Raw genomic sequence first — 23,627 nt, 5'->3', positions numbered from 1 at the left:
GTATCATCTCAGGGAAGCAGTAGCCTGTTGTGGGTTTCTTGGAGCAGCAACTCAAAACAATAATGAGCAGATGATACCAGTTAAACAGTGTCTGGCAGACAACGTCATCACAGTGGCAACACCGCACAAGCAACATCAGAGAGCAGGGACTTTTGTGTTCCCAAGTCAGCGGGAAACATGCCCAGTATCTCAGCTGCCAAAGTGGCTGCAGTTTCTACATAGATCTCTATAGAACTTGTAGCCATGTCTGTTAGTGCAACAGAGAATGATCCTCCTAGATTCTTCGTGGGTGGAGAAGACGGAGAAGAATTACTGGATTCAGCCAGATCTACAGGTTACGAACACTTCTATGACCACGGGGAAGAAGAGGAGGAAGAGTATGATTCTGTATGTACTGTAGGGGCATGTGTGTACTATTCTGTATGTTCTCTAGCATTATTTTACTTAGAAATGGCATTAGATCACAAAAGTGTAATACTGAAATGGTGTTCTGAATTGGGAAGCTGTTCATATTCAGGTAGTGATCTGTCAGTTATGTTTGGAAGTGCAGCACAGGTGAAAAGTAAGTATACCTTGAACTTTGAAGGAGATGTGCTGGACGTTAATACAGAGTTTCAGGGCAGCTGAGGTTGATGTGCCAACTTTGCAGACTTGATTTGGATTCTGGGAATGAGCTTGATGGCATAAGCCTTCATTTTATTTATTTGGATAATTAGTAGCAAAAAAATGATAGAGTTTTTCTCGTGTGTGTTGTCAGCTGCTGCAGAGTTAACTTTTGATTTTTCAGTTTGAACAGACTCAACGTTTCTTTTTTCATCTTACTGTTGTTTTCATTAAGATCTGACATGTTTTCATTCTTTCTTGTCTTGGTGTATAGAAAGTGCATGCTAAATCAATCTTAAGTTATACCTTAGTTTATTATCCTTGCAGAGTGTTCTGAATTGTATTTTAGCACTGTGCTTACCAATTTTTAGTTTGTTTAAAACAAACTCTTAATTTTATTATGCATGAGTCGTTATGTCATTTTTTTAGCTGTTTTTTGCTGTTCTTTTAGTCTGTAACATTTCACTTTAGGGAATAGTCAGATTAAATTTTCACTGATTGCAAGCATGTCTAAAGAATTTAAATGCAAGGAGCTGTTAAAACACTTCAATGTGATTAAAAGTAACTTGGAAATGCAGAGAAGTAGTGCAAAATTAGCAGCTCAGCTCAATTCAGTCAGTGTATTTTAGCAAGGGAAGGTAATTGGCTATGTTTTAAAAGAACAGTTAAGTTGAAATAAAGGATTGCTCTGGGGTTTTTTTTTTTTGGTTTTGTTTCTTTTTAAACAGAGGAGTAGGTTGACTGTTGCACTTAGGAATACCACTGGGGGAAAGAAATTTTTAAAGGCTTATAACATGAAGAAAACATAGAGTATACAGAAGAAAAGTGAAACTGTCTGTGCACAAAATAGCTCAGAAATCTAGAATAGTATTTTCTGGTTTACTGGTTTTCCTTTTCATAATTCACTTGTAATATTAGGTAATAAGGTGAGAAGCCTTGTGACTACTAAGTAGATGTAGAAAAATTAAATAGTTTAAAAATGAATTGCTAGTTAATTTCAGAGTAAGCCATAAGTATAATTTCATTCAGATTTGATATTTCTGACTTAGATTTTGATCCTGTGTATTTGTTTCTGATACGGTACTCACAAAAAGTAATGTAGAGCTATTGAACAGTTTCATTTTTTGAGGCATTTTTCATAAGGATGCAGCGCGGCGTGCTGTCATGCTGCATTTTGTTACCTGCTAGCAATTTACCTGATTAAATTAAAAGTAGTACGTGAATTTTAAGAGAAAATATCTGCTCTAGTATTGTGCTGCTAAAACCTTGTTGTGTTCTGAGAAAACTTAAAAATAATAATTGCTTTTTCTCCCCCCACTTCAGCCACCAGAAAGACAAATCGCAGTTGGGATTTGTTCAATGGCTAAGAAATCTAAGTCCAAACCAATGAAAGAAATTCTTGAACGCCTCTCCATGTTTAAGTACATAACTGTGGTAATATTTGAAGAGGATGTTATTTTGAATGAGCCAGTAGAAAACTGGCCTTTATGTGACTGTCTCATTTCTTTTCATTCTAAAGGTAAATCTTCTAATAATACCATAAATATTCTTGATATCTAAATAACTAGTTTGAGGGTCGTCTTATTTTTTTTTGTCTTGTAGTTTTGTTGGGTTTTCCTAGGAAGCAATTCATTTGTCTTGTTTAATATAATACAACTGACTTTTAAAATGCAAGCTTTTTAAATGATACTGTTTTCATTGCTCGAGAAAGTCCTGTCTGACATGGTATTTAAAATAGCTGTTCCACTGGTAAATATTTGTGGAGCCAGTGGAAATGGTGATCTAATACTTACTTGGTGCGGTAACTGTGAAGGCATGCTACTTTCTCAATGGGTCTCTGGCCACTCGTTCATGTATCTCTGCTAATATCTAGGGCTTTTTGTGGGGCTGGGCAGTGAGCCAAAGATGAGTAGACTGAAGTAAAAAAATCATGTTGCCTCTGTCTGAAAATAAAAGCCTTAGTTCTGGCCCTGTGGAAGTGGAGGGCATGTGGAGTGAGGAAGAGGGAATTGGAGACAGGACAACTACTGTTAGCAGCCTGTACTGAAATTATGCTGTAGTTTCACGATTGTCTTAAGCTGATGTTACGTGTGTCTATAGTTGGGGGAGCATCCTCCCACTTCAGCCATATCTCTGGTTGTACTCTAAAGCTTGAATATGAAGGTTCCACACTATTCACTGGTGGTGTGTCTTGTAGTTTTAATTTTTTTGCCTTAATAAATGTTTTAGGATTTCCACTGGACAAAGCAGTTGCCTATGCAAAACTCAGGAATCCATTCATAATCAATGACTTGAATATGCAGTATCACATACAAGACAGGTAAGTAACACTAATTACCTGTAAACAGCAAACTACTTTTAAGTTGGAGACTGACAATCTGTTGGTATTGCATAGCAACAGTTCCAGTGTATTGTACAGTAGTCTAAATAAAATTACAGTGAATGTTATGTTTTATTAATATATGCATAGTTTTATGGGATATGTCTTTAGGTGTGTTTTTTCTTTTGCTGCTTTTATAATTGATACGTCTGAAGATTTAACAAGGTAGAAATTTGGTGATACGTTTGTGTAAAGCTTAGCAAATAAAGAAGTTTATACTCTGAAAATAAGTATAGCATAGCTATGTATAGCAACTGTGCAGCCTCCTATAATTGTGGAATTCATGTGACTTACTAAAGGTCTTTTTTTCTGTGAAGTGGATACTTAACAGAAGTTGTTGGTATTCAAAGATCATGTGGTTATTCAAAGTGAATTTTCTTTTGGGGCTGCAATCATGCATAGTAAATATTAATAAAACAATAGTGAGCAAAATACATAAATATTGGAGCCTTCTGAACAGTGAGCAGACTTGCTATTTTGGATGCCTGCAGTTGCTGTCCTGTATAAACTTTTTCAACCCTTCATGTTAATAATCTCCTTTAACAAGAGAATTGTTCTATGTAAATTGCTGTTGCACTGCCAGAGTGGAGAGGACAGGACTGGCATAGCAAATTACATTTTTATTGATATTGATGAGATCACTGCAAAGGTACAGCTGTGTCAGTGACCTTTAAAGCATTATATTAATAAGTACAGTATTATATATGTAATCTTATCCTGTGTGATTTAAAAAAATAAATTGTATGTATTTTTCTCCTCCCTTACTCATGGACTGTAAAATACAAATATTGGCAGAATTTGCTGTCTTACTGTGCAACTTTTGTTCTTTTCTTCTAGGAGAGAAGTATATGGTATTCTTAAAGCTGAAGGCATTTTACTTCCTCGCTATGCAGTTCTGAACCGTGATCCAAACAATCCCCAAGGTAAAAACTGATGCCTAAAGTATCAACCATTGGCATATCTTGGTTTCCACTGGAGAACAGTACATACATAGTGGAAAGCTAAATTTTACTTGCTAGACAACTAATTCATTGGTGCAGAGGTTGATTTCTCCTCCAGTGTTTAAAGTATTGTTGTGGATTAACCAGTACTGGCTGTGGGGGCAGTATGTGAAATAGAAAATGTGTTGAGGCTGTTTAAGCACTGTTCAGCAGTAACTAAAACATCAGGACTGTTTTGGTCACAAATTCAAAACATAGCACCATACTAGCTGCTGTGAAGAAAATTAACTCCATCTCAGCCAAAGGCAGTGTAAGTATGCATCTGAAAAGCATGATTCTGAAGCCCGGGGTCATAATCCTCTTACAGCCGTCATAGAACAAGTAGAATATAAGGGCCTCCAAACTCAAACCTAATTCTAATATGTCACCAGAGAGCAGCATTCATGATGTTACATTACCCACAATAATTAGTAATTTTACTTAGTAAAGTAATATTGACAGAAACAAGTCAGGCTATTGAATACTTTCCCTTCTAAGTACAAGCAACCATGTAGGGGAAGTCTAGTCCAGACAGATCTGCAGATGATATACTCTGAATATAAATTGGAATTAATTTTTTCTGTACCTGAAAACAAATGAAACAGCTTTTTCTATTAAAATAAAAACTTACAGCAACAATAGGAGCTTGCAATGACAGTTCAAGACACAAGAGTAAGAGATAAGAAAAAATAAAGAAAATTGAAGTATTACTGTGGTGTAGCTCTTAAGAGGTAGGCAATTTTAGGTTAAAATGTCTGCGTAATCTAGGGGGAAAAGGACTCATTTGTGCTACAAAAGTCAAGTAAAAGCAGTTGCATGCAGCCAACCAGTAGTGAAGAGATTCCTGATCCCTGGATTCCAGAGGACCTAATCCTCTGTGCAAGGGGCATCAATCACACAGTATGAGACAGTTCTCAGCCTATTAAAAGTACTATTGCACCTGGCACCACACCATGTTCACTGTCCACCTGCCATCTCCCTGATATTTCAGAGAAAGGCACTAAAGAAAGAGACAAACAGCCCTACGCCCTGTCTTCAAAACATTTCCAAAAAAATACCAGCCATGCAAGCTTATGCATCTGTAGGAGACGATTTCCTGTCTGACACTGAGGGAATCAACAGAAATCCTGGAACACAGTATTGAAGTAACATAATATAGATGTGGTACAGCAGACATGTTCAGCACATGATCATCAAGTCTTTGTGTAGTCAGTAACAAATCAGTGAACCAAAAATGTAATATAATTTTTTTATTTCAACCTACAAAATTACCCCAAATCTCTAATAATTTCATTCCATGAATATATTATTACATCTCTGTTGTTCGCACTGTTTCTTCAGAATGCAACTTGATTGAAGGAGAAGATCATGTGGAAGTGAATGGAGAAGTTTTCCAAAAGCCTTTTGTAGAAAAGCCAGTTAGTGCTGAGGACCACAATGTTTACATTTATTATCCAACATCTGCTGGGGGTGGAAGCCAGAGGCTCTTTCGAAAGGTGAGGGTACTAAAGCTATTGAAAAGTTAGAGATGTCTAACAGAATTGCAGAGTAATTCTGTCCTATCCATGTGTTAGCTGGGACCTGTTCTGTCATGTCCTGCTTGTGTAGGAGTAGTGACAGATCAGAGAAATTAATTTCAGGAGAACATGTAGATTGAATGAAAACCCTCGTTCCTTGCAGTAGATCATCAGCCACTGCAGATTCTTATAGGTAAAAGAAGCTACGTATCTACATATGTACATACATACACTATCCATGCACTTCTAGAATCTTATAAAAAATCTTTTGGGAACGATCAAAACCTACTTATTTCATATGGTACAGGAAGTGTTTTCTCAGTACAAGTGTGTTATTTTAAGGAGTTTTAAAGTTTCTCATGCAGTAGCTTACGAGTTTATTAATAGAAAAATATTCATTTCAGATTGGCAGCAGAAGCAGTGTTTATTCCCCTGAAAGCAGTGTGAGAAAAACAGGCTCCTATATTTATGAGGAATTCATGCCTACAGATGGCACTGATGTGAAGGTATGACAACTGCATGTTCTTATTTATATTTAGAACAATCAAGTGCTCCAAGAGCTTGTCAGTTTTAAAGATGAAAGTATATCTTTGTGTCAAGGATTAATTTTAATGAAGTTTTGATACAGTAAAGAATATAATTCTTATTCTAGCTAAACACAGTACTTGTAGTGTAGAGCAGACCTGCTTATGTTGTTGGAATCAGGTGCTGGAGGCTTATTACCCAACACATCATCTTTCTTTTTTGTATTGTATTAGTGCCAGAACAGCATATACTTTCCTGTGTAGACAGATAGATACTGCCTAGGTATTTTGTCTGAAGGTTACAAAGAAATCTGTAATTGAAATAGATTCACCAACTATCTTGGTATTCTAAGATAAATTATATAAAGTTGCAGAAAATAATGCATTGACCTTATCTGTAATTATTTTCACGCCTTTGTTCATTTATTTTCTTTACAGATGTAAAGATTAGGTATCATAGAAGAGTGCTAAAATAGAGCAATAACAGAATAGGTGTTAAGCCAGCCATGTACGGAGATTGCTTTCTTTCCCTTTGTGTTAGTTCTGGCTATTTTAAGCCCATCACAAAACGTGAAACAAATGTTTTACAATATGCATGAGAGATCACTATATTTAGACAAAAAGTGGAGGTTTAGAGAGTGTGAGATCTAATCCAATCTTAGGCCAAAGAGCCCTTTTATCAATTGCAGTCAACTTCTTCCACTTGGTGATACATGAGGGGAATTCTTGTTTTATGTTTTCAGACAAATTCCCCATTCTTTAAGTTGCTATGTTTTCATGAGCTATACTCTTCAGATGGTTATACTGTGCAACACTTTGCAATAGGTTAATCTGAGTTTATAGATATCTGTGTAAGAGCTTTACAAACTGCTTCCAAAAAGAAAAGTTTCTTGCAACCTGAAGAGATGACTTGAGGGATGGGGACTATTTTGACTACATGTTGTACCGTAGTCATCAAGCAGCAGCTGTGGACTTTTTAACACCCCAAATAAATAATGGCTTTTCTTCAAGTAACAAGACTGTCAGCTTTATATTAGGCAGCTTCACCCAACTCGCCCTCTTGCCTGAATTGACTACATTGACAGTATTTGCAATCATCTGGTTTAATTGAATACATTTTTTAATCAATGCTTAAGACTGGTTTAATTGAATACATTTTTTAATCAAAGCTTAAGAGTTTTGTTTTTAATTAAAGTGACAGTAGCCCGTTTTTGAGAGCTGCTGAGAAGTCTTTTCTAGCATATGACCCATTCCTTTCAATAAGCATCAAAACTGCAGCAGAGTAGATAGCACAATCATTGTCTCAAGCACCTGCCTTGTCATGCTAAAACTGGGCAGATCTTTGCTTTGTTTAGTCCTGCCTAAAATATGAAAATATTTTTTAACTTAGTCCTGCAGCCAGAGTTTCATAATCAAGTAAACCAAAATAATTTTCAAATTAATCTACTCTCCAAGTTCTGCAGATGTTTTGGAGAGGAAAACATTATTCTTTACCTCTGTACCACCATAATTAAGAAATTAATTTTTATTCATCAAGTTTTATAATTGCTATTTTTCTTTACCTGTGCTCCAGCTGTTTTCTCCTCTTGCTTTATCCTAGGTTGTCAGTAAATGGTGGGTGTTCTGTGAAGGCAGAGAATGCCATTGAGGAAGGTACTTCAGAGTGACCTTATTAATGATGAAAGCAGCTAGTATCTTCTGAAGTCATTATCACATTTGAGATAAATTTAGCAAGATGTATGCATATATGTAATGTAATTTAATTACACTGAATCAAGAGTTCCTATTTTTCAATAAAGGTGTACACAGTAGGTCCAGATTATGCTCATGCTGAAGCCCGGAAGTCTCCAGCTCTGGATGGCAAGGTAGAACGAGATAGTGAAGGAAAAGAAGTGAGGTATCCAGTCATCCTGAATGCAAGAGAGAAGTTAATTGCTTGGAAAGTATGCCTTGCCTTTAAAGTAAGCTGATTACTTTCCTATCTGATCAAACATTTAGTGTTAATCAATTGTTTATTACGTGAAACTTCTGCGGGGTTTTAGTGCACAGGGCCAGCAGTGATAATTGCTGCAGAACTCCTAGGAAGGTGAAAAGTTGAACTTCCACATCCACATCTTTTTTTAATCTAGAAGAATTCTTCCTTTAATGCATTGAAAAGTTCTGGATGGGTTGCTTATGTTGCATAAGTTTCCTGGATTCACATGTTGCTATCGTGCTTTGCTAGTCCACAGTGTATCTGTTCTATGCATAATATGTTCACGCATTTTGTTAACGGTTTCTAAGTTAACGAAACACAATTTCAGTAGTCAAGTTTTTGTAACTTTTGTTACCTAATGTTTACATTGGGCCCAATTAAATGTTAATTTGGTACTGACATGACTAGGTTTTCTTTATTTGAAGTGTTTGATAGTTTCCATTTTTGTATAGTTTTAAGATTCCTTTGTTCAAAACTTCATTCACTCTCTTACCCTCCTTTCACCTGTCTTATTACAAGGCTGTCTTTCAGTCTGTCTCATTACCTGTGTGTAACTATGATGGCATTCTGGAGCCTGTAGGGTGTGAACCTCTACCACCTAGCAAAGTGGGCTTTGAGATCTAAAAAAGTAATCTGTTGAAATAGCATCTCATATCCTGTACTAATAATGTCAATATTATGTCAATGTCAAAACTATCTTGTCAAATTTAAATTTGGACAAAAATTTTTGTATCGATATTTTGTCATTTCTTGCCTGCCACCCTTAAAAAGTATGCGTAGGGGGAAGCCACTGTCAGAATGGGGAATTTGTAGGCCCATCATTGCTTATGCTGTAAATCTTGAAGGTTAAGTTTGTGCACACGTGACCTTCACCTTCAATACTGATACTACTAGGGATATGTAGGAAGGGTAAAATCAAGTCGGGGATATAAAGTTAAAAATAGGAAGATGTTTGCATGACATCAGCGAACCTAACATGGAACTGGCAAAAGGTACTGTCATATTTTTGAAATGTCTTCAGATGAATACCATGTTAAAATACAAAGTTTATTTAGAACAAGCAATCCTAAGGAAGGTGATCAATGACTTGAACTTTTATTCTTAAAAACAGCAAACAGTTTGTGGCTTTGATTTGCTACGTGCCAATGGACAGTCCTATGTCTGTGATGTGAATGGCTTCAGTTTTGTGAAAAACTCCATGAAATACTACGATGACTGTGCTAAGATACTGGGGTAAGAGTTTGCTGATTTATTTCAGGAGTTTTGCCTATTCACTCTGTTGTATGTGACTATAGTTTATGTACTACTTACTCCTTATTCCTAAATTAAATATTTAAAATGAAATCACACATAAAATAAGTAATTAAATTAAATAATAAAATAAATAAAATATTACAAAGTGTCCTAAATCAATAAAAAAATCCTAAATAAATTCCTTATTCCTAAAATAATCCAAAACATCTGAGTCTGAGTGTTTTGTGAACACTTAAAGCTAACTGAATAAGTATATCCGGCTTTGAAAGCCGGATTAAGTTCTTAAAGGTAGTTGAAATTTTTGTCAAGTAGAGAAGCACCACTGGACGGTTATGCTTGCTGCTGTTTAATATGTGCCCAAATTAATGTACATTGTCCTTGATCTGAAGCTGCAGTATACTTTTATATTTGTGGATTTCATACTGGTAAATCCAAACTGATGTAGTATCAAGGTGTCTTCTGTCATGCCATCTTCTCTCTGCTACTGGGAGCAAAAAAAGGTATAACAAGGGATCAAACAGAATTGGGTAGTGAACTCTATGCCAGTGAAATGTTGCCCTCAGAGTAGGCTGATCCCCTTTTGGTCAGTTCAACTGGCTTTACAGTAAGATTGCACTGATGAGATGCAGCATGACTTTCTGCATTACCAAATGGTCTAGGATCTTATTAAATGGAGGAAGAGCTAAGCTGAAATCATAGATAACAGCTATAGTCCTGTTGTTTTAGGCCACTTTCTGAGTTAGAGTTACAATTCTCAGACCCATTTTGATTTCTCTTTATTCAAATTGTTGTAGCTGTTGAATTCTCTGAAAAAAAGTTATCTCATCATTTTTTCCTTATGCTTTATTCCTTAAGGTAATACATTGCAGTGTTAAGTAACAGCAGATTTTTCTCGAGCTTTTCAGAAATTAAATTTTGGCTTATGCTACTTTAAGATGCACAATTTTTTCCATCAGTGTTACTGCTTCTTATGCAGATATTAATCTGAAGTTCAGTATATTTGATTAAATACTTGGGAAACAGAACGTTAGCAAGATTTAACAACCTTCTGTAGGTGGAGGCAGTGTTATCATTTTGTAGTTATGACCAGAGACTTTACGTGTTTTTCCAGTTCTATCACAGAAACTTCTGAGAAATTACCACTAAAGGTACCAGTTACTCTTTGATGAGAATGGCTTGCTGATTATCGGGGACTTTCAGTTAGGCAATGGAGTCAGGTATCTGAATATTTAAATGAACAAGACTAAATCAAATCCCAGGAACTCTTTTAGGAACTGGAGTTCAAAAACTGAGATTTCTTACAAATCCAGGGCCATTAGGCTAACGTTGTCTGTGTAGCAGTTGTAGTAGCTTTAAATTGTTGTTTAAGTAGGTTTTTATTATACAATTAAAAGAAAAATATGTATCTAGAGACCCATGACCACTAGTACTCTAAAACTGTGATGATAAAAATGCATGTATATATTATCTATTTGGTTTGGAGTTTGTATGTGTTGTGTAAGCTGTGCTTTAAACTTAGTGGTTTTTTTTCTTTTTAACCCTTTTTAGAAATATCATAATGAGAGAACTTGCTCCCCAGTTTCAGATACCATGGTCGATTCCTTTGGAAGCTGAAGACATCCCTATTGTGCCAACCACCTCTGGAACAATGTAAGAAAACAGTAGCTACACCTGAATTGTGCAAACTCCTAATGTAACTTTTGTGTGAATTTTTTTTTCTCTTCACAAGGTGTGCCCACTTTGGCCTATGAACGCTTGTTTTGTGTGATGAAAACAAGGAAGGAATCACAATTGCTATGCCAGCAATCAGAGTTTCTGATCCTTAGTCAAGCTGAGTATAGAACAGCAGATTTTCAAGTGTAGCGTCTTTTATGCATAGCTTCCTTCACTGCTAATCATTGTTCCAGCACCAACTTAATATGCGCTTCTAATAAACATGCTTTGTCATTTAATAAACCTCAAAATCGTTGTTTTAAAAACTACTTAAAATAGATACTCTGTAGTTACTGAAGTCTTAAAATCAATATTTATATTTTATATCTTACATCATTTTCAGTTAACCTTATATTCTTGCATATCCTTCCATCACTTCTGTAGTTACGTCAGATAACTAGGACTTTGTGAATTGTCTTGATTCATGGTGGTTTTAATATTAAATAAAAGACCCTCACATATAGAATTGTGAAATACAACTCTCGTGAAATTTCAGGATGGAGCTTAGATGTGTTATAGCTGTAATACGCCACGGGGACCGAACACCAAAACAAAAAATGAAAATGGAAGTAAAGCATCAGAAGTAAGTAGTATCTTGGTAAAAATTAATTTGGGTGTTTTAGAGCAGAGCTCACTTCTTGGGGATGTGCAAGCAATGAATTGAGCAGGAATTGCATCATACAAGTTGTTTTTTGTTTTGTTTTGTTTTCTTTTAAATCTAACTGATGTTGCAGCTAATTAACAAGCATCCACCTCTCTTTCTAACAGGACTGTCAAATTACTTGTGCAGACTTCCTTCATCACATGCTGTGCTTGTGAACAGTCCTGCTTGGTCTTAATGAAAACGCATTTGTCTCTATAGATGTCTTTATTCAAAACAATGCAGCAGAGAATATTTCTGGTTCACCATTTGACTCTGACTTCTGCCTTTCTCTTTTTATCATAACTGTTCTTGAGTGAGCTGTCATCTTACTGCACCACCTTTTTGTCTTTTACTTTTGGCAAAGTTTGATGAGACTGAATTTCTGGTAGATACCATCTTTATGTTAGCATTCATAAAGTGCCTTACGTAATTGGCCTCGAATTAAGTGCAATTTCAGTAAAAAGTAATTATTTGTTTCGGGACTAGATTCTTGCATTCAGAGATACATGCTGTAAATGTGCAGGACTGCTCGTTTGGTATTTTTGGTCCCTACTTCTGCTCAGGATCATTCTTGAAGATTAAGAATTGATATAGCTGTATATTCGAATGCTATGTCATTTGAAATATAGAATATCTTCCCTTTTTTTTTTTTTGACACTTAGCCAGTCAGTAAGAGAACATTTTTAGTGCTCTGATTTCTCTAATATGTTGAAGACTTTCTTGGGAAATTTGATTTGAATAAAGGTTGGTTTGACCTGTGTAGTGAAAAGCTTAATATACTTCTTAAATGGTGTAAAGGTGCTAATTTCAGACAGCTTTAAGTTTAAGAGCCACTTGTTCAAGTAATGTTTTAACTTATTAACTATGTTTTTTAATCAATATTCTTTCTTTTAAAGGTTTTTTGATCTCTTTGAAAAATGTGATGGATATAAATCTGGAAAACTAAAACTGAAAAAACCAAAACAGTTGCAGGCAAGTTTGTCTTTTTATTTTCTTGCTGTGGTATTTTGTAAGTAGAAAATTACTTATTTAAGTAAATCCTACGTTTCTTTTCTTCAGGAAGTGCTTGATATAGCAAGGCAACTCCTTGTAGAACTTGGGCAAAACAATGATTCTGAAATTGAAGAAAGTAAAGCAAAACTTGAACAGCTAAAGACTGTGTTAGAAATGTAAGTGTCTAAATTTCAGGCTCCATAGTAACAAAGTTGTATCTGCTACTTTGACCTGTTTGACCAGTTACTGCTTGGATTGTAATGGTTATCAAATATGTAATGATATATTAATTCAAGCATAAGGGTTATCAAGAGAAAGGATGTGTTTGACATTATGAAGGAGAACTGGGCCATTGCTCTGCTTTTTCTCCTTTTTAATTGAACTTACTGCTTTATTTAGTGTCTCAGTATACCTTCTACATGAAAAAGTTACTTTCCTTGATCTAAAATTTTACCTTCTTGCATGTTTTTAAACTTAAAGTATTTGAGTGCAGGGTCTGCTGCTTGCAGTGTGTGACATAATGAAGTCTGATGGAGCCAGTAAGAACTTTCACCATGTGTACTGTTTACTTGCAGCAAACTTGGAGGATTCCAGATAAATAAGGCTTTGTATATTAAGCCTGAAATATTTAATAATAAAAAACAAAAAAAAAAGAAAAACCTAAGGCTTCAAGGTTTGTTAAACATCTGGGGACTCAGGACTCTAAATGGTGGTAGATAACTTTAAGTTTAAAAAAATCAGGGCAAAGACAGTTATTATTGAAATTTATGACAATTGTTTGAAATACTGAGTTCTGCTTGAGAACTTAATTGGCTAACAAAATAGTGGCCATCTACACTGCCAGATCAGATTCTGGATACTGATAGCCACTGTAATTGTGGATCTGAATAGATGAATTACTCGTGCAATCTGCAAATGCTTTTTTTTTTTCTTCCCTTCAGTTTTATGTTTAGTGTTGTGGAAAAAAATTAGTAGATAGTATTTTTAAATGTTTCATTATAGAATGGTTGAAATTTCTGTAGTCATTCTATGCTTGTTAAGTTAGGTTTGTTCTAAGCACTGCTCCAATAAATGGTGGTCAAATGCACAAATCAATGACCAGCATAGATTTATTATATCCTGTTACAGGAGCATAGCAGGTTTGGAGGAAAATATTTAAAATGCTTCTCTCCCTCTTCCCCCCCTTACTTTCCCCTGTTCCTACTTCAGGTATGGGCATTTTTCAGGCATAAATCGCAAAGTTCAGTTAACATATCTTCCTCATGGTTGCCCAAAGACTTCCAGTGAAGAGGAAGGTATTGTATTACTTTTGCACCTAATCACTTAATATCATGTGTGTTTAAATAGTCACGGACTAGTGGTATAACATGTCTTGATGTTAAGAAGAAGGAATATGTTGTTTTGAATGAATGTTTGTGTTGTTGGCAGATACTCAGAGTCTCTTAATCTGCTGAATTGTACACCTAAAACTATGTAGTAAATTTGTATTGTAACATTGCTTTTTTGTAACAGAAAAGTAGGGTGAAAAGAAGCTTCAGTGATTCACCAAAAAATGTTGTTTTGGGGCCAGGATCGGAAAATCTCACTCAACATTTACAGCTTTTCTGGTCCTTGACCCATGGTTATTGACTGAAATAACTATAGAATATTTAGCATCCAATTTGTTTTAAATTTTCTGTCTCAGTTTACTTTTTGCTTCAGATTGCATGCTAAATATTTTTCACTTATGTTTTCTCTGTAGTTTAACTACTTCACGTTTCTCTGTTTAAGTGCCCATTTAGTTCTACAGTTCCATATTTTCTTGATGTTAGAATGCTATTAAAGATTCATAATGTTGAAGACATCCTTTACTGAAGCCCTACATAGTCCAAATCTTTTTGTTCACATGCAAAAAAAAAAAAATTATAATATACTTCACTACTAAACTCCTCTCTCTGTATGCAATTAGATAATAGAAGAAATGAGCCATCCCTGCTTCTGGTTCTAAAATGGGGAGGAGAATTGACCCCTGCAGGCAGGGTTCAAGCAGAGGAGCTTGGAAGGGCTTTCAGATGTATGTATCCAGGTGGACAAGGTAAAAAAAAAAAATATATATATATCTTGAATGGCATAAATCCCTTTTGAAGATAATCAAGTGCAAAATAAGAGTCTGAGCAAAATGTTTGTTTGGTAGGAGATTATGCTGGATTTCCTGGATGTGGTTTACTTAGATTACATAGCACTTACCGACATGATCTCAAAATCTACGCTTCTGATGAGGGACGAGTTCAGATGACTGCAGCAGCTTTTGCAAAGGTACAATGTGAAATTGTATTTTCAATTTTAAAAATGATGATGTTCTCAAGTTTGGTTTTTCTTTTGAAGACTGGGGGAGATTTATGGTTTATTAGAGTCCACAGTGTATAATGAGGCTGTGTTTTAAAAGAAATGTATTTTCAAAGCATATTTAGTTCAGTGTGAAAAAGTATCCAATTAATGTGCCAAGCATTTGAAGTTCTTTGAGCAGATGCAGACAGGTTTTAATTATACAGCCCTAGCAATATATCTTAGTCCTTTCCAGTAATAACCTCCAAAATCAGAATTGTAGAATGGTTTGGGTTGGAAGGGACCTTAAAGATCATCTACTTCCACCCCCTCTGCAATGGGCAGGGATACATTCCACTAGATCAGGTTGCTCAAAGCCCCATCCAACCTGGCCTTGAACGCTTCCAGGGATGGGGCATCCACAACTTCTCTGGGCAACCTGTTCCAGTGTCTCACCACCCTCACAGTAAAGAATTTCTTCCTTAATAACTAATCTAAATCTACCCCCCTTTCAGTTTAAAGCCATTCCCCCATATCCTATCACTACACTCCCTGATAAAGGGTCCCTCCCCATCTTTCCTGTAGGCCCCCTTCAAGTACTGGAAGGCCGCAATAAGGTCTCCCTGGAGCCTTCTCTTCTCTAGGCTAAACAACCCCAACTCTCTCAGCCTGTCCTCACAGGGGAGGTGTTCCATCCCCCTGATCATTTTTGTGGCCCTCCTCTGGACCCACTCCAACAGGTCCGTGTCTTTCTTATGCTGGGGACCCCAGAGCTGGACACAGTACTCCAGGTGGGGTCTCACCAGAGCAGAGTAGAGGGGCAGAACCACCTCCCTCGACCTGCTGGCCACGCTTCTTTGGATGCAACCCAGGATGTGTGATTTGCAACATTTTTAGTTTGCACCTTGCTTATTTGTTTAGGGCCTACTTTCCTCAAATTTTGTCAGATTTCTGTGACAGATTACACATGTGTATTGGTTAAAGCACAGACATTAGAACTGATTTGAGATAATGTATTCATTTTACATGAGCAAAAATTGCAATTTTCAGTCACTTCAGTGATTTGGACCAGAAGATTTGGAATTCAAAAGGCAACACTTTTCATTGAAACCATCTTTCATTCATTGATTTGTAACTTTATAGAGGAAATTAGAGGGTTTGAAGCTATTAGAAATGTGGAATTAATAAAATACTTTGCATATATTTTAATGGGAAATTTTACAGACTATACATTCATGCTTTTTTTTGGAATTAATAGAAGTAGTTTCTTGTAAGTTGTTACAGGAGAATTTTTACTTTGGACCTGTAAAAATGGATGCCTAATAAGTAAGACATGGTAGTAGTACTACATCTTGGCACTTTATAGAAGTATTTTTTTACATGTATTTTTTGATGTGAAACTATAAAAATTTTGTGGTGATGTTTAAAAAGCATGAACTCTTTATTTCAGTACAAAAGTGAATTTATAGGAACTATTAATATAAACCACAGAATTCAGAACTTTCTATGTCTATAATGCTTGCCAAAATATTCTTTTACCCCTCTTCATGCTAGGCAAATTCCTCTTTTGCTCCTTCCAAGTAACCCTTTGCATGCATAATACTACTGCTTGTTAATAATTTATTCACTTATTTCCTCATTTCAGTGATACAAATCTTTTAATCGTGTGAGAGGACACAGCGCAAGTGTTACTTTTGGGTGAAAGAGTTTTCAGTTATAATACAGTGTGTTAGGTTTATGTTTCAAGGGGCCTCTGTAGGTCATCTAGTCCAGCTCCACACAGCACAGAGCCAGTTTGGATGAGGTTGCTCAGAATCATATCCAGTCAAGTTCTGAGTTTCTCCAGGAATGGAGATTCCAGAGCCTTTCCAGGTTTTTAATTCCACCTCTCATTTTCAGGTCATGTCTCTGTTCTTCCCAAGTAGCCCATCCCTGCTTTCACCTTCTGTGTGTTCCTTTTTTGTCCATGCTGGCCTTCTGCATGACTTTCCATATGTCAGAGTGGACTGCTCTTGTGCTTTGAGGAGGTTGTCTTTGGAGATCATCCGGCTGTCCTGGGCACCTTTGTCCTTCAGGACACTCCTCCATAGGATTCTGTGAAAAAGCTAAAGTCTGCTCATTTGAAGTCCAGGGCTCTAATGCAATTATTTGTCTTGTTCACTTCTCCAAGGATCTGTCATAATATCAGGTTTCCCTTACCAAGAATACCATTGACCTCCACATTCCTGACACTCCTGAGTAACAGGTCCAGGGGAATGCCTCTGTTCAATAGTTCATCAGTAACCTGTGTCAAAGAATTGTCCTGGGTGTCTTCCAGAAATCTGGATTGCTTGTCCCCTGCAACATTGCCCATGCATGAGGTACCCAGGGCTAAGGGCCCCCATGGAAAACAGGGCCTGCAATCAGGAGGCTTTCTCCAGTTGTGTTAAGAAGGCTTCTTCATCTTTTTCCCCTTTTAAATAGGGTGGTCTGTAGCAGAGGCCTACTATGATGTTGCCCTGTGCTTATTTGTCCTCTGATACTTACAAATAAGATCTCAACTTGCTTGTCACTAGTTTGAAAGCGAAGGTCCTGGTGTTCAAGCTACTCCTTTATATAGAGCCCAACTCTGCTTCCTTGCCTTCCTGGCTTCCAAAGGGCCCTGTATCTAGCTATAGCAAAACTCCATTCGTGTGAACTAGTCCACCGCATCTCTCTAATCTGAATAAACTTAAAGCTCTGCAAGTGTTCAGACTTCTTATTTCTCCTATTTGTTTCCATGCTGCATGTGTTGGTGAAGAACTATTTCAGCCATCTGTCCTCTTTCTCCTTGGTCAGCAGGCTTGAGGAGACATCACCCCATTTCCTTCCTTATCCCAGAGTCCTTCTGTTGCCAGAAAAGTCACAAAAGTTTCCAGCCTTCTCCATTTTGGAAGTCTCCATTCACATCTTGTTGAGCTGTAGCCTTTGTTTGTCCTGTGCCACACAGGTTTTGGGCTTTTGCCTCTCTAGGGTCTCTGCAAAGACCCTGTTTATCTCCCATTTGTCATCTGAGATGCTATTCGGTTTGCTAACTGTTCCCATAGCTACTATCTGGTGACTTAATGCCTTGAGCAAAGCATGTCTCCCACAAGTCAGGCTGCTGCTGTTCCCAGCCTCAGGGAGAAGGCACCATGCACTCCTTGCAACCCAAGACGTGAACATCTGTGGCCTCCCAGGAGTAATGTTGGCACACTGAGATGCTAGGGTCACTTCAGCTGGTGCTGGAGAGCATGCTCTATGACATGTCACCATCACTGTTGCACCAACTGTAGCAATCCTGCACACCAAGGCAGTGTTTTGGGGGCCATTTCTATGCAAACATCTGCATTGTCTGCCAAGTCCCTGTTTATGTAACCCATAGACAAGTGATACAATCTTGAATTTAAATTAGTGTTTTGGGTGGTTTTTTTTTTAAGGTACTGTTATATTCTCATCTTTATCTGTTTGCCTGATTAATTGTATTATTTGCTTCAGGGACTACTGGCCTTAGAAGGTGAGCTGACTCCTATTCTTGTCCAGATGGTAAAAAGTGCTAATATGAATGGTCTGTTGGACAGCGACAGTGATTCTTTAAGCAGCTGTCAGCATCGTGTTAAAGCAAGACTCCATGAAATTCTCCAGAGAGACAGAGAATTTACTGCTGACGACTATGATAAGGTTAGCATATGATTAGTTTCCTATGAAATGAAATAAATAGCCACGCAAATGCTTGTGTAAAAGTAATGAGCTGTGATTTTATGTATCTATTTTGAAAAATTACTTGTGTCCTTGCAAATAGTTTGAACTACAAAGGAAGCTGTACCAATTGCAGTATTAGATATTTTGAGCTGCCCTGCCATTTGGGTAATCAGAATAGCTACAAACTTCGAAATAGGAGTAGATAAGGACCTCATTCATGAATCTTTTTAACTGTTCCATTAAAAAAATTTCAAATATTCAAGAAATGAAACTGTATCGTTTACATTTTATGTAATCTTTACTTTGATAGTGTGGTATTACAAAATGTATTGCCTGCCTACTGCAGTTGTTTCAATATTTAATCTGCTACAAGACCTTTTCTTTTTTTAACTCTAAGAATATTAAGAAGTTGAAAACCAGTAGAATACTTTCTAATCAGTGAAAGGAAATGTCTCATTAACATGCTAAATTTTAATACAGTTTATGCTGACTTAGTACAGAACACACAATTGTTCCTGGTTTTAAATGTAAGTAATGTTTGTTATTGTTAAGAAACTTCTTTCTCTTTCAGTTGCCCTTACTCTGTCTGGTATAACAACCAAATACAAGTCCTCAAATGAGGTTTAAGCTTAAACTGCTATTTTCTAAAAGGTATTGAGAACAAATTAGCAAAAAATAATTTTACTACCCTGCATGTATAGTCTATGTGGATTCATTTAAACATATAGATTAAAAGTATCATCCAAACCACTGCCAGCAGTGGATTCAGCAGTACTCGTAAAAAGTGAGAGGGTACAGGGTCTCAAGGATTTATTTATATTCCCCCTTCTTTTTGCTATTTAGATATAATGGGATTTAGATATAATGGGATTTGAAAGGTGGCTGGAACAAATAGAGCACACTCTTCTAAGACAGTCACTGAAAGTAACTAACCTTTGGGATTATAAAGTGATAATAACTGTTTTGGTTTGGTTTTTTTTTTTAAACTAACTTGTGATTTGGGAAAACAATATGGGGGTTTTTTCTTGGTCATAATAAGGAGGTAGGAACTGCTTACTATTAGGTAGAGGGCAGAAGTTTTCCATATCCAAATTATTTTATGCATTTGAGGAAATTGGGAAAAGTGCAAATATGTATGTGTGTTATGTATATAAATTACTGCTTAATATCATTGTTTGCCTACTTGGGATTATGCAGACTTTTCTGAAAAAATGAGGCTCAGCCTCACTTACATGGATATTGACTCTATTGTTTTAGTGACACTCAACTTGATGGTGATAATTTGTAGCTTCTACAATTTCTACAATTAAGTCAGCTCTGAAGGACATCTTGTATGTTCTTCATATATGTGCATTTAAAGGGTTTCTTCTTGTTTGTGTTTGTGTGCTGCAGTCCTATAGAAACAGAAACCTAAAACAGGAAGAGAGAAACTTTTTTTAGGTATCAGTTACTATTGCAATCTGGTTCTTCCTTTCAGTTTTGCTAAGGAGAGTACTTTATAGAACAAAAAGTATTTTGTTAGGCACATAGCCTAACAATAACATTTCTTACAGAATTTTTTGTAAGCTTTTGAATACAATAGTTACTTGAAAGGAAGTTATGGAAAGTTGCTAAGTATGTCCAATGTTTTAAATGTCTTTCCAATTTTCCTGTCTTGGAACATCTTATCTCCCGAGTTCTTCAAATCTAGTCAGTTTGTTTAGATAATTTTGTGTTTATCTCAAATTGCAGCTTACTCCATCTGGAAGCATCTCATTGATAAAATCAATGCAGGTTATTAAAAATCCTGTAAAGACATGTGACAAGGTCTATTCCTTGATCCAGAGCTTGACTTCTCAGATCAGGCAAAGAATGGAAGATCCAAAGTCTGCAGGTACTTAAACATTTTTGTAGTTGTATTTAGTTTCTCTTGTTTACAATCTGAGAGAGAACTGTACCGTAACTTTTCTTCATTGAACTCACTTTTAGCAGAACTTTAATCAACAGTGGGTTAGGGATTTTCACAGTCTGATTCCATGTGCATAATTTTAGAGTAAAAAGCAGGAGGAACACGTGGTCGTATTGCAGGTAAGGGCTCTTTGTGGTGTTCAGAATTCAGGCTAGTCCTCAAATGTTTGCAGAAATTCTTGTCTTAATTATTTGAAACTCAGCAGTTGACAAGAGTAATAGGAAAAGCAGATGGTACTAAAGCTAAGTCACATAGGTACACTTTTATATTTAAGTATCTTTGCTGAAGATCTGTTGCTTGCTGTATGATGTGTAGTAGTATTGCATAAAGTGATGCTCAGTATTAATGGTGGTGAACCAATGACACAGGAAAACTAGAGCTGGAAGTGACCACAGTGTTTTTTTGGTACTAGCTAAATACTGGAATATTTGCTATCAGTGTTCTCTGCAGTGGTATAGTATGCAAACAGCTTCTATTCTGAGGTTGAGCAGTACAAGTGTCACCTCTACATAGTATCAGTGTTTTTTGTCTATTTGATCTAATCTCCTGTCCTGGGATGGGGATAATCCATCCTTTCTGCCAGTCTCCTGGTTCTTGCTGTTGACACATGCAAGAGAGAGAGACAAATGGGATGTGTGGTCTGTTCTAAAACAGAGATGTTGTCCTGCTGCTCTTCCTCCCTGCTAGAATTTTCTTGCAGCTTTTTTTGCTTCTCTTTTTTATATATATGATCTGTGCTGTAGGACGCTTTATTCTTGGTGCTGTAACTTTGCTTAAAGGGCCAGTGGTGCATTTCTGCAGCGAAGCTTTCTGCTGTCTTGATGTAGCAATGTAGCTGTGATGCTTTCAGCAGTAAAATTAACCATATGCACATCTGTTCCCTCTCCTTAGAAGTAATGCAGTTAACTTATTTGATCCCTTTTATCCCTCTGTATTCAACTGTTACTACCATGTAATTAAAATTTCCCTTTTGTTACTTGGATGGTCTTGATTACTTATGAGAGATATGTGTCTACCCAGATATTCAGCTGTACCACAGTGAAACACTAGAACTGATGCTGCGCAGGTGGGCCAAGCTGGAAAAAGACTTTAAAACAAAAAATGGAAGATATGATATTAGCAAAATTCCTGATATTTATGACTGTATAAAATATGACGTGCAGCACAATGGCTCCTTAAAATTAGAAAACACAATGGAATTATACAGGCTTTCAAAGGCTTTAGCTGACATTGTGATCCCTCAGGTAAGCATTTTCAGTTATTAAATAGAATAAATTGTAGAATAAATGATTTTTCAGATTTTGTGAAAATATCTAATCCGTCTTTTCTATTGAAGGTTCCTGTATTTTGCAGTAATAGAAGCCTTTAACGTTCCTTCTTATTTTCTGGTAGCAAGCTGATTATTTTTTGTAAGAAAAATGTGATTCATAATTCATTAAGCTGTGTTCAAAATTAATTTTTCTAGCAATTTAAGCTGTGAACATGTCTGCTTCCTTTAATGCAGTGTATTAAAATAAAGTGGTTCATCTCAGCCATTCTTCATAGATTTAAGTGGAGCCCCTGTGAACAACTGTGTATTCTGAAATAGCATTTAATTTCATTCCTCCTGCTTTTAGAAATTTCATTTTCAGGCTCTTTGCAAATGACACTGTTAATCCTAATCTATGTAATTTCACTTGTCTTAATCAATTTAAATTTAAAAAGACCTTTCTGCTGCTTTGAAATGCTAACACTCCCTGATAAAAATGTACACATTAAGTTTCACAGAATTTCAGGCCAGAAGCAGACAAGTTAAACTTCCATATACGATAGGCTGTTAAACTCAGGTTAGCTCTAAAATGATGTAGGCTGCAGCACATAAAATTGATTTGTGATAACAGGACAGAACAGACTAAAGCTTTCCCCAAGTGTCCCTGCAGTTACAGAGTACTGTTGTAAGAGAGGTATTATCCGTACTGTATGCAGAAAGTGAGGGACCTTCTTCCTCTGCCCATCTCTCAAATTCCATGACAGCTAGGAAGACAAAAAGAGCAGTGATACTAAGTATGTGTTTTGTTATGTGGGCCTGTTAAGATTAAATTTTGAATAGAGTATTAGAGTAGTTAAAACTGAGGACACATACTGAAGGAAGAAAAACAAGGAAAACTTGATAAGCCTACACAATGCAAAGGAAAAGTGCTTATGTTGTTTTTTTGGGTAACCAGAAGATCCATCAAAACGATGAAAGCACTTTCATATCATTTGCAGCACAGAGCATGAAGCTTCTGGAAGAGGATATTTTTAAATACTGTAGATACTGTAACAGATATAATATTTTCCAGTTGTCTTTAACTACCATTTTCAGTATTATCTGAGGTGAATAGAAGATCTTCTTTGGGGTGGTTTACCCCAAACTAAGATAGACATATTAAAAACGTAATGTGCCTATGTCTCTTTATAGACTGGTTTTAAAAAAAAAAAAAGTTACCTGAAATCAAGTGAGATGAAATGCATCATAGATGTCTAAATCCAAGGCGGGGAGGGGGAGGGGGGGAAGAGGAAGAGGAATAATTCCCTAGATGTTTTGCTTAAGAAAGAGAGCTTCATCATACCAGAAGGTGAATCCACTTTTGTGGTTTAACTAGTGAATGAAAAACTGTTTCTCTGTGTCAAATCAAACAGCAAAAAGGCAAACTCCTTGTTACTTGAAGGAACGTAGTAATCAAATGTAATAAAAATGTTAAACAAAACAGTTCGCAGCCAGAGCAAACTAGTAGATAACTAATTGGCTTTAATATACAAGCTTTGAATGAGAAGGCATTTTAATCTTTAACTGAATTTTAAAAGTCAGTTTCTTCTCACACAGGAATATGGTATTTCTAAGGCTGAGAAACTAGAGATTGCCAAAGGTTACTGCACTCCTCTAGTTAGAAAAATCCGTTCTGACCTTCAGAGAACTCAAGATGATGATACTGTAAATAAGCTTCACCCTCTGTAAGTCTTTTACTTTTTTACATGATTACATTGATTTCCGTAAGACTTAATGGAGATACTCCATAGCTTTCATATTGGAATGTCTTACTAGCTCGTAGTAATTTAAAAAGTATGATTTATT

The 23,627-nt window shown here is 36.3% G+C and overlaps 1 protein-coding gene across 1 annotated transcript in view; it reads left to right on the top strand.

The window, feature by feature from the left end:
* PPIP5K2 (diphosphoinositol pentakisphosphate kinase 2) overlaps positions 1-23,627 on the top strand; it is a 41,928-nt gene continuing 18,301 nt past the window's right edge. The window contains exons 1-19 of the mRNA XM_009284192.2: positions 1-387; positions 1,927-2,122; positions 2,833-2,923; positions 3,821-3,906; positions 5,305-5,459; positions 5,885-5,986; positions 7,804-7,965; positions 9,091-9,212; positions 10,782-10,883; positions 11,443-11,529; positions 12,486-12,561; positions 12,649-12,758; positions 13,792-13,877; positions 14,531-14,656; positions 14,756-14,877; positions 18,382-18,564; positions 20,317-20,458; positions 21,554-21,777; positions 23,379-23,506. Of these exons, the coding sequence (XP_009282467.1) occupies positions 244-387; positions 1,927-2,122; positions 2,833-2,923; positions 3,821-3,906; positions 5,305-5,459; positions 5,885-5,986; positions 7,804-7,965; positions 9,091-9,212; positions 10,782-10,883; positions 11,443-11,529; positions 12,486-12,561; positions 12,649-12,758; positions 13,792-13,877; positions 14,531-14,656; positions 14,756-14,877; positions 18,382-18,564; positions 20,317-20,458; positions 21,554-21,777; positions 23,379-23,506 (2,444 nt within the window). The 5' untranslated portion in view covers positions 1-243. The remainder of the gene's footprint in view (positions 388-1,926; positions 2,123-2,832; positions 2,924-3,820; positions 3,907-5,304; positions 5,460-5,884; positions 5,987-7,803; positions 7,966-9,090; positions 9,213-10,781; positions 10,884-11,442; positions 11,530-12,485; positions 12,562-12,648; positions 12,759-13,791; positions 13,878-14,530; positions 14,657-14,755; positions 14,878-18,381; positions 18,565-20,316; positions 20,459-21,553; positions 21,778-23,378; positions 23,507-23,627) is intronic.

Source organism: Aptenodytes forsteri, unplaced genomic scaffold, assembly GCF_000699145.1.
Source record: "Aptenodytes forsteri isolate BGI_AS27 unplaced genomic scaffold, ASM69914v1 Scaffold69, whole genome shotgun sequence".
Lineage (NCBI taxonomy): Eukaryota > Metazoa > Chordata > Aves > Sphenisciformes > Spheniscidae > Aptenodytes > Aptenodytes forsteri.
This window is presented reverse-complemented; position numbering and strand designations above follow the sequence as displayed.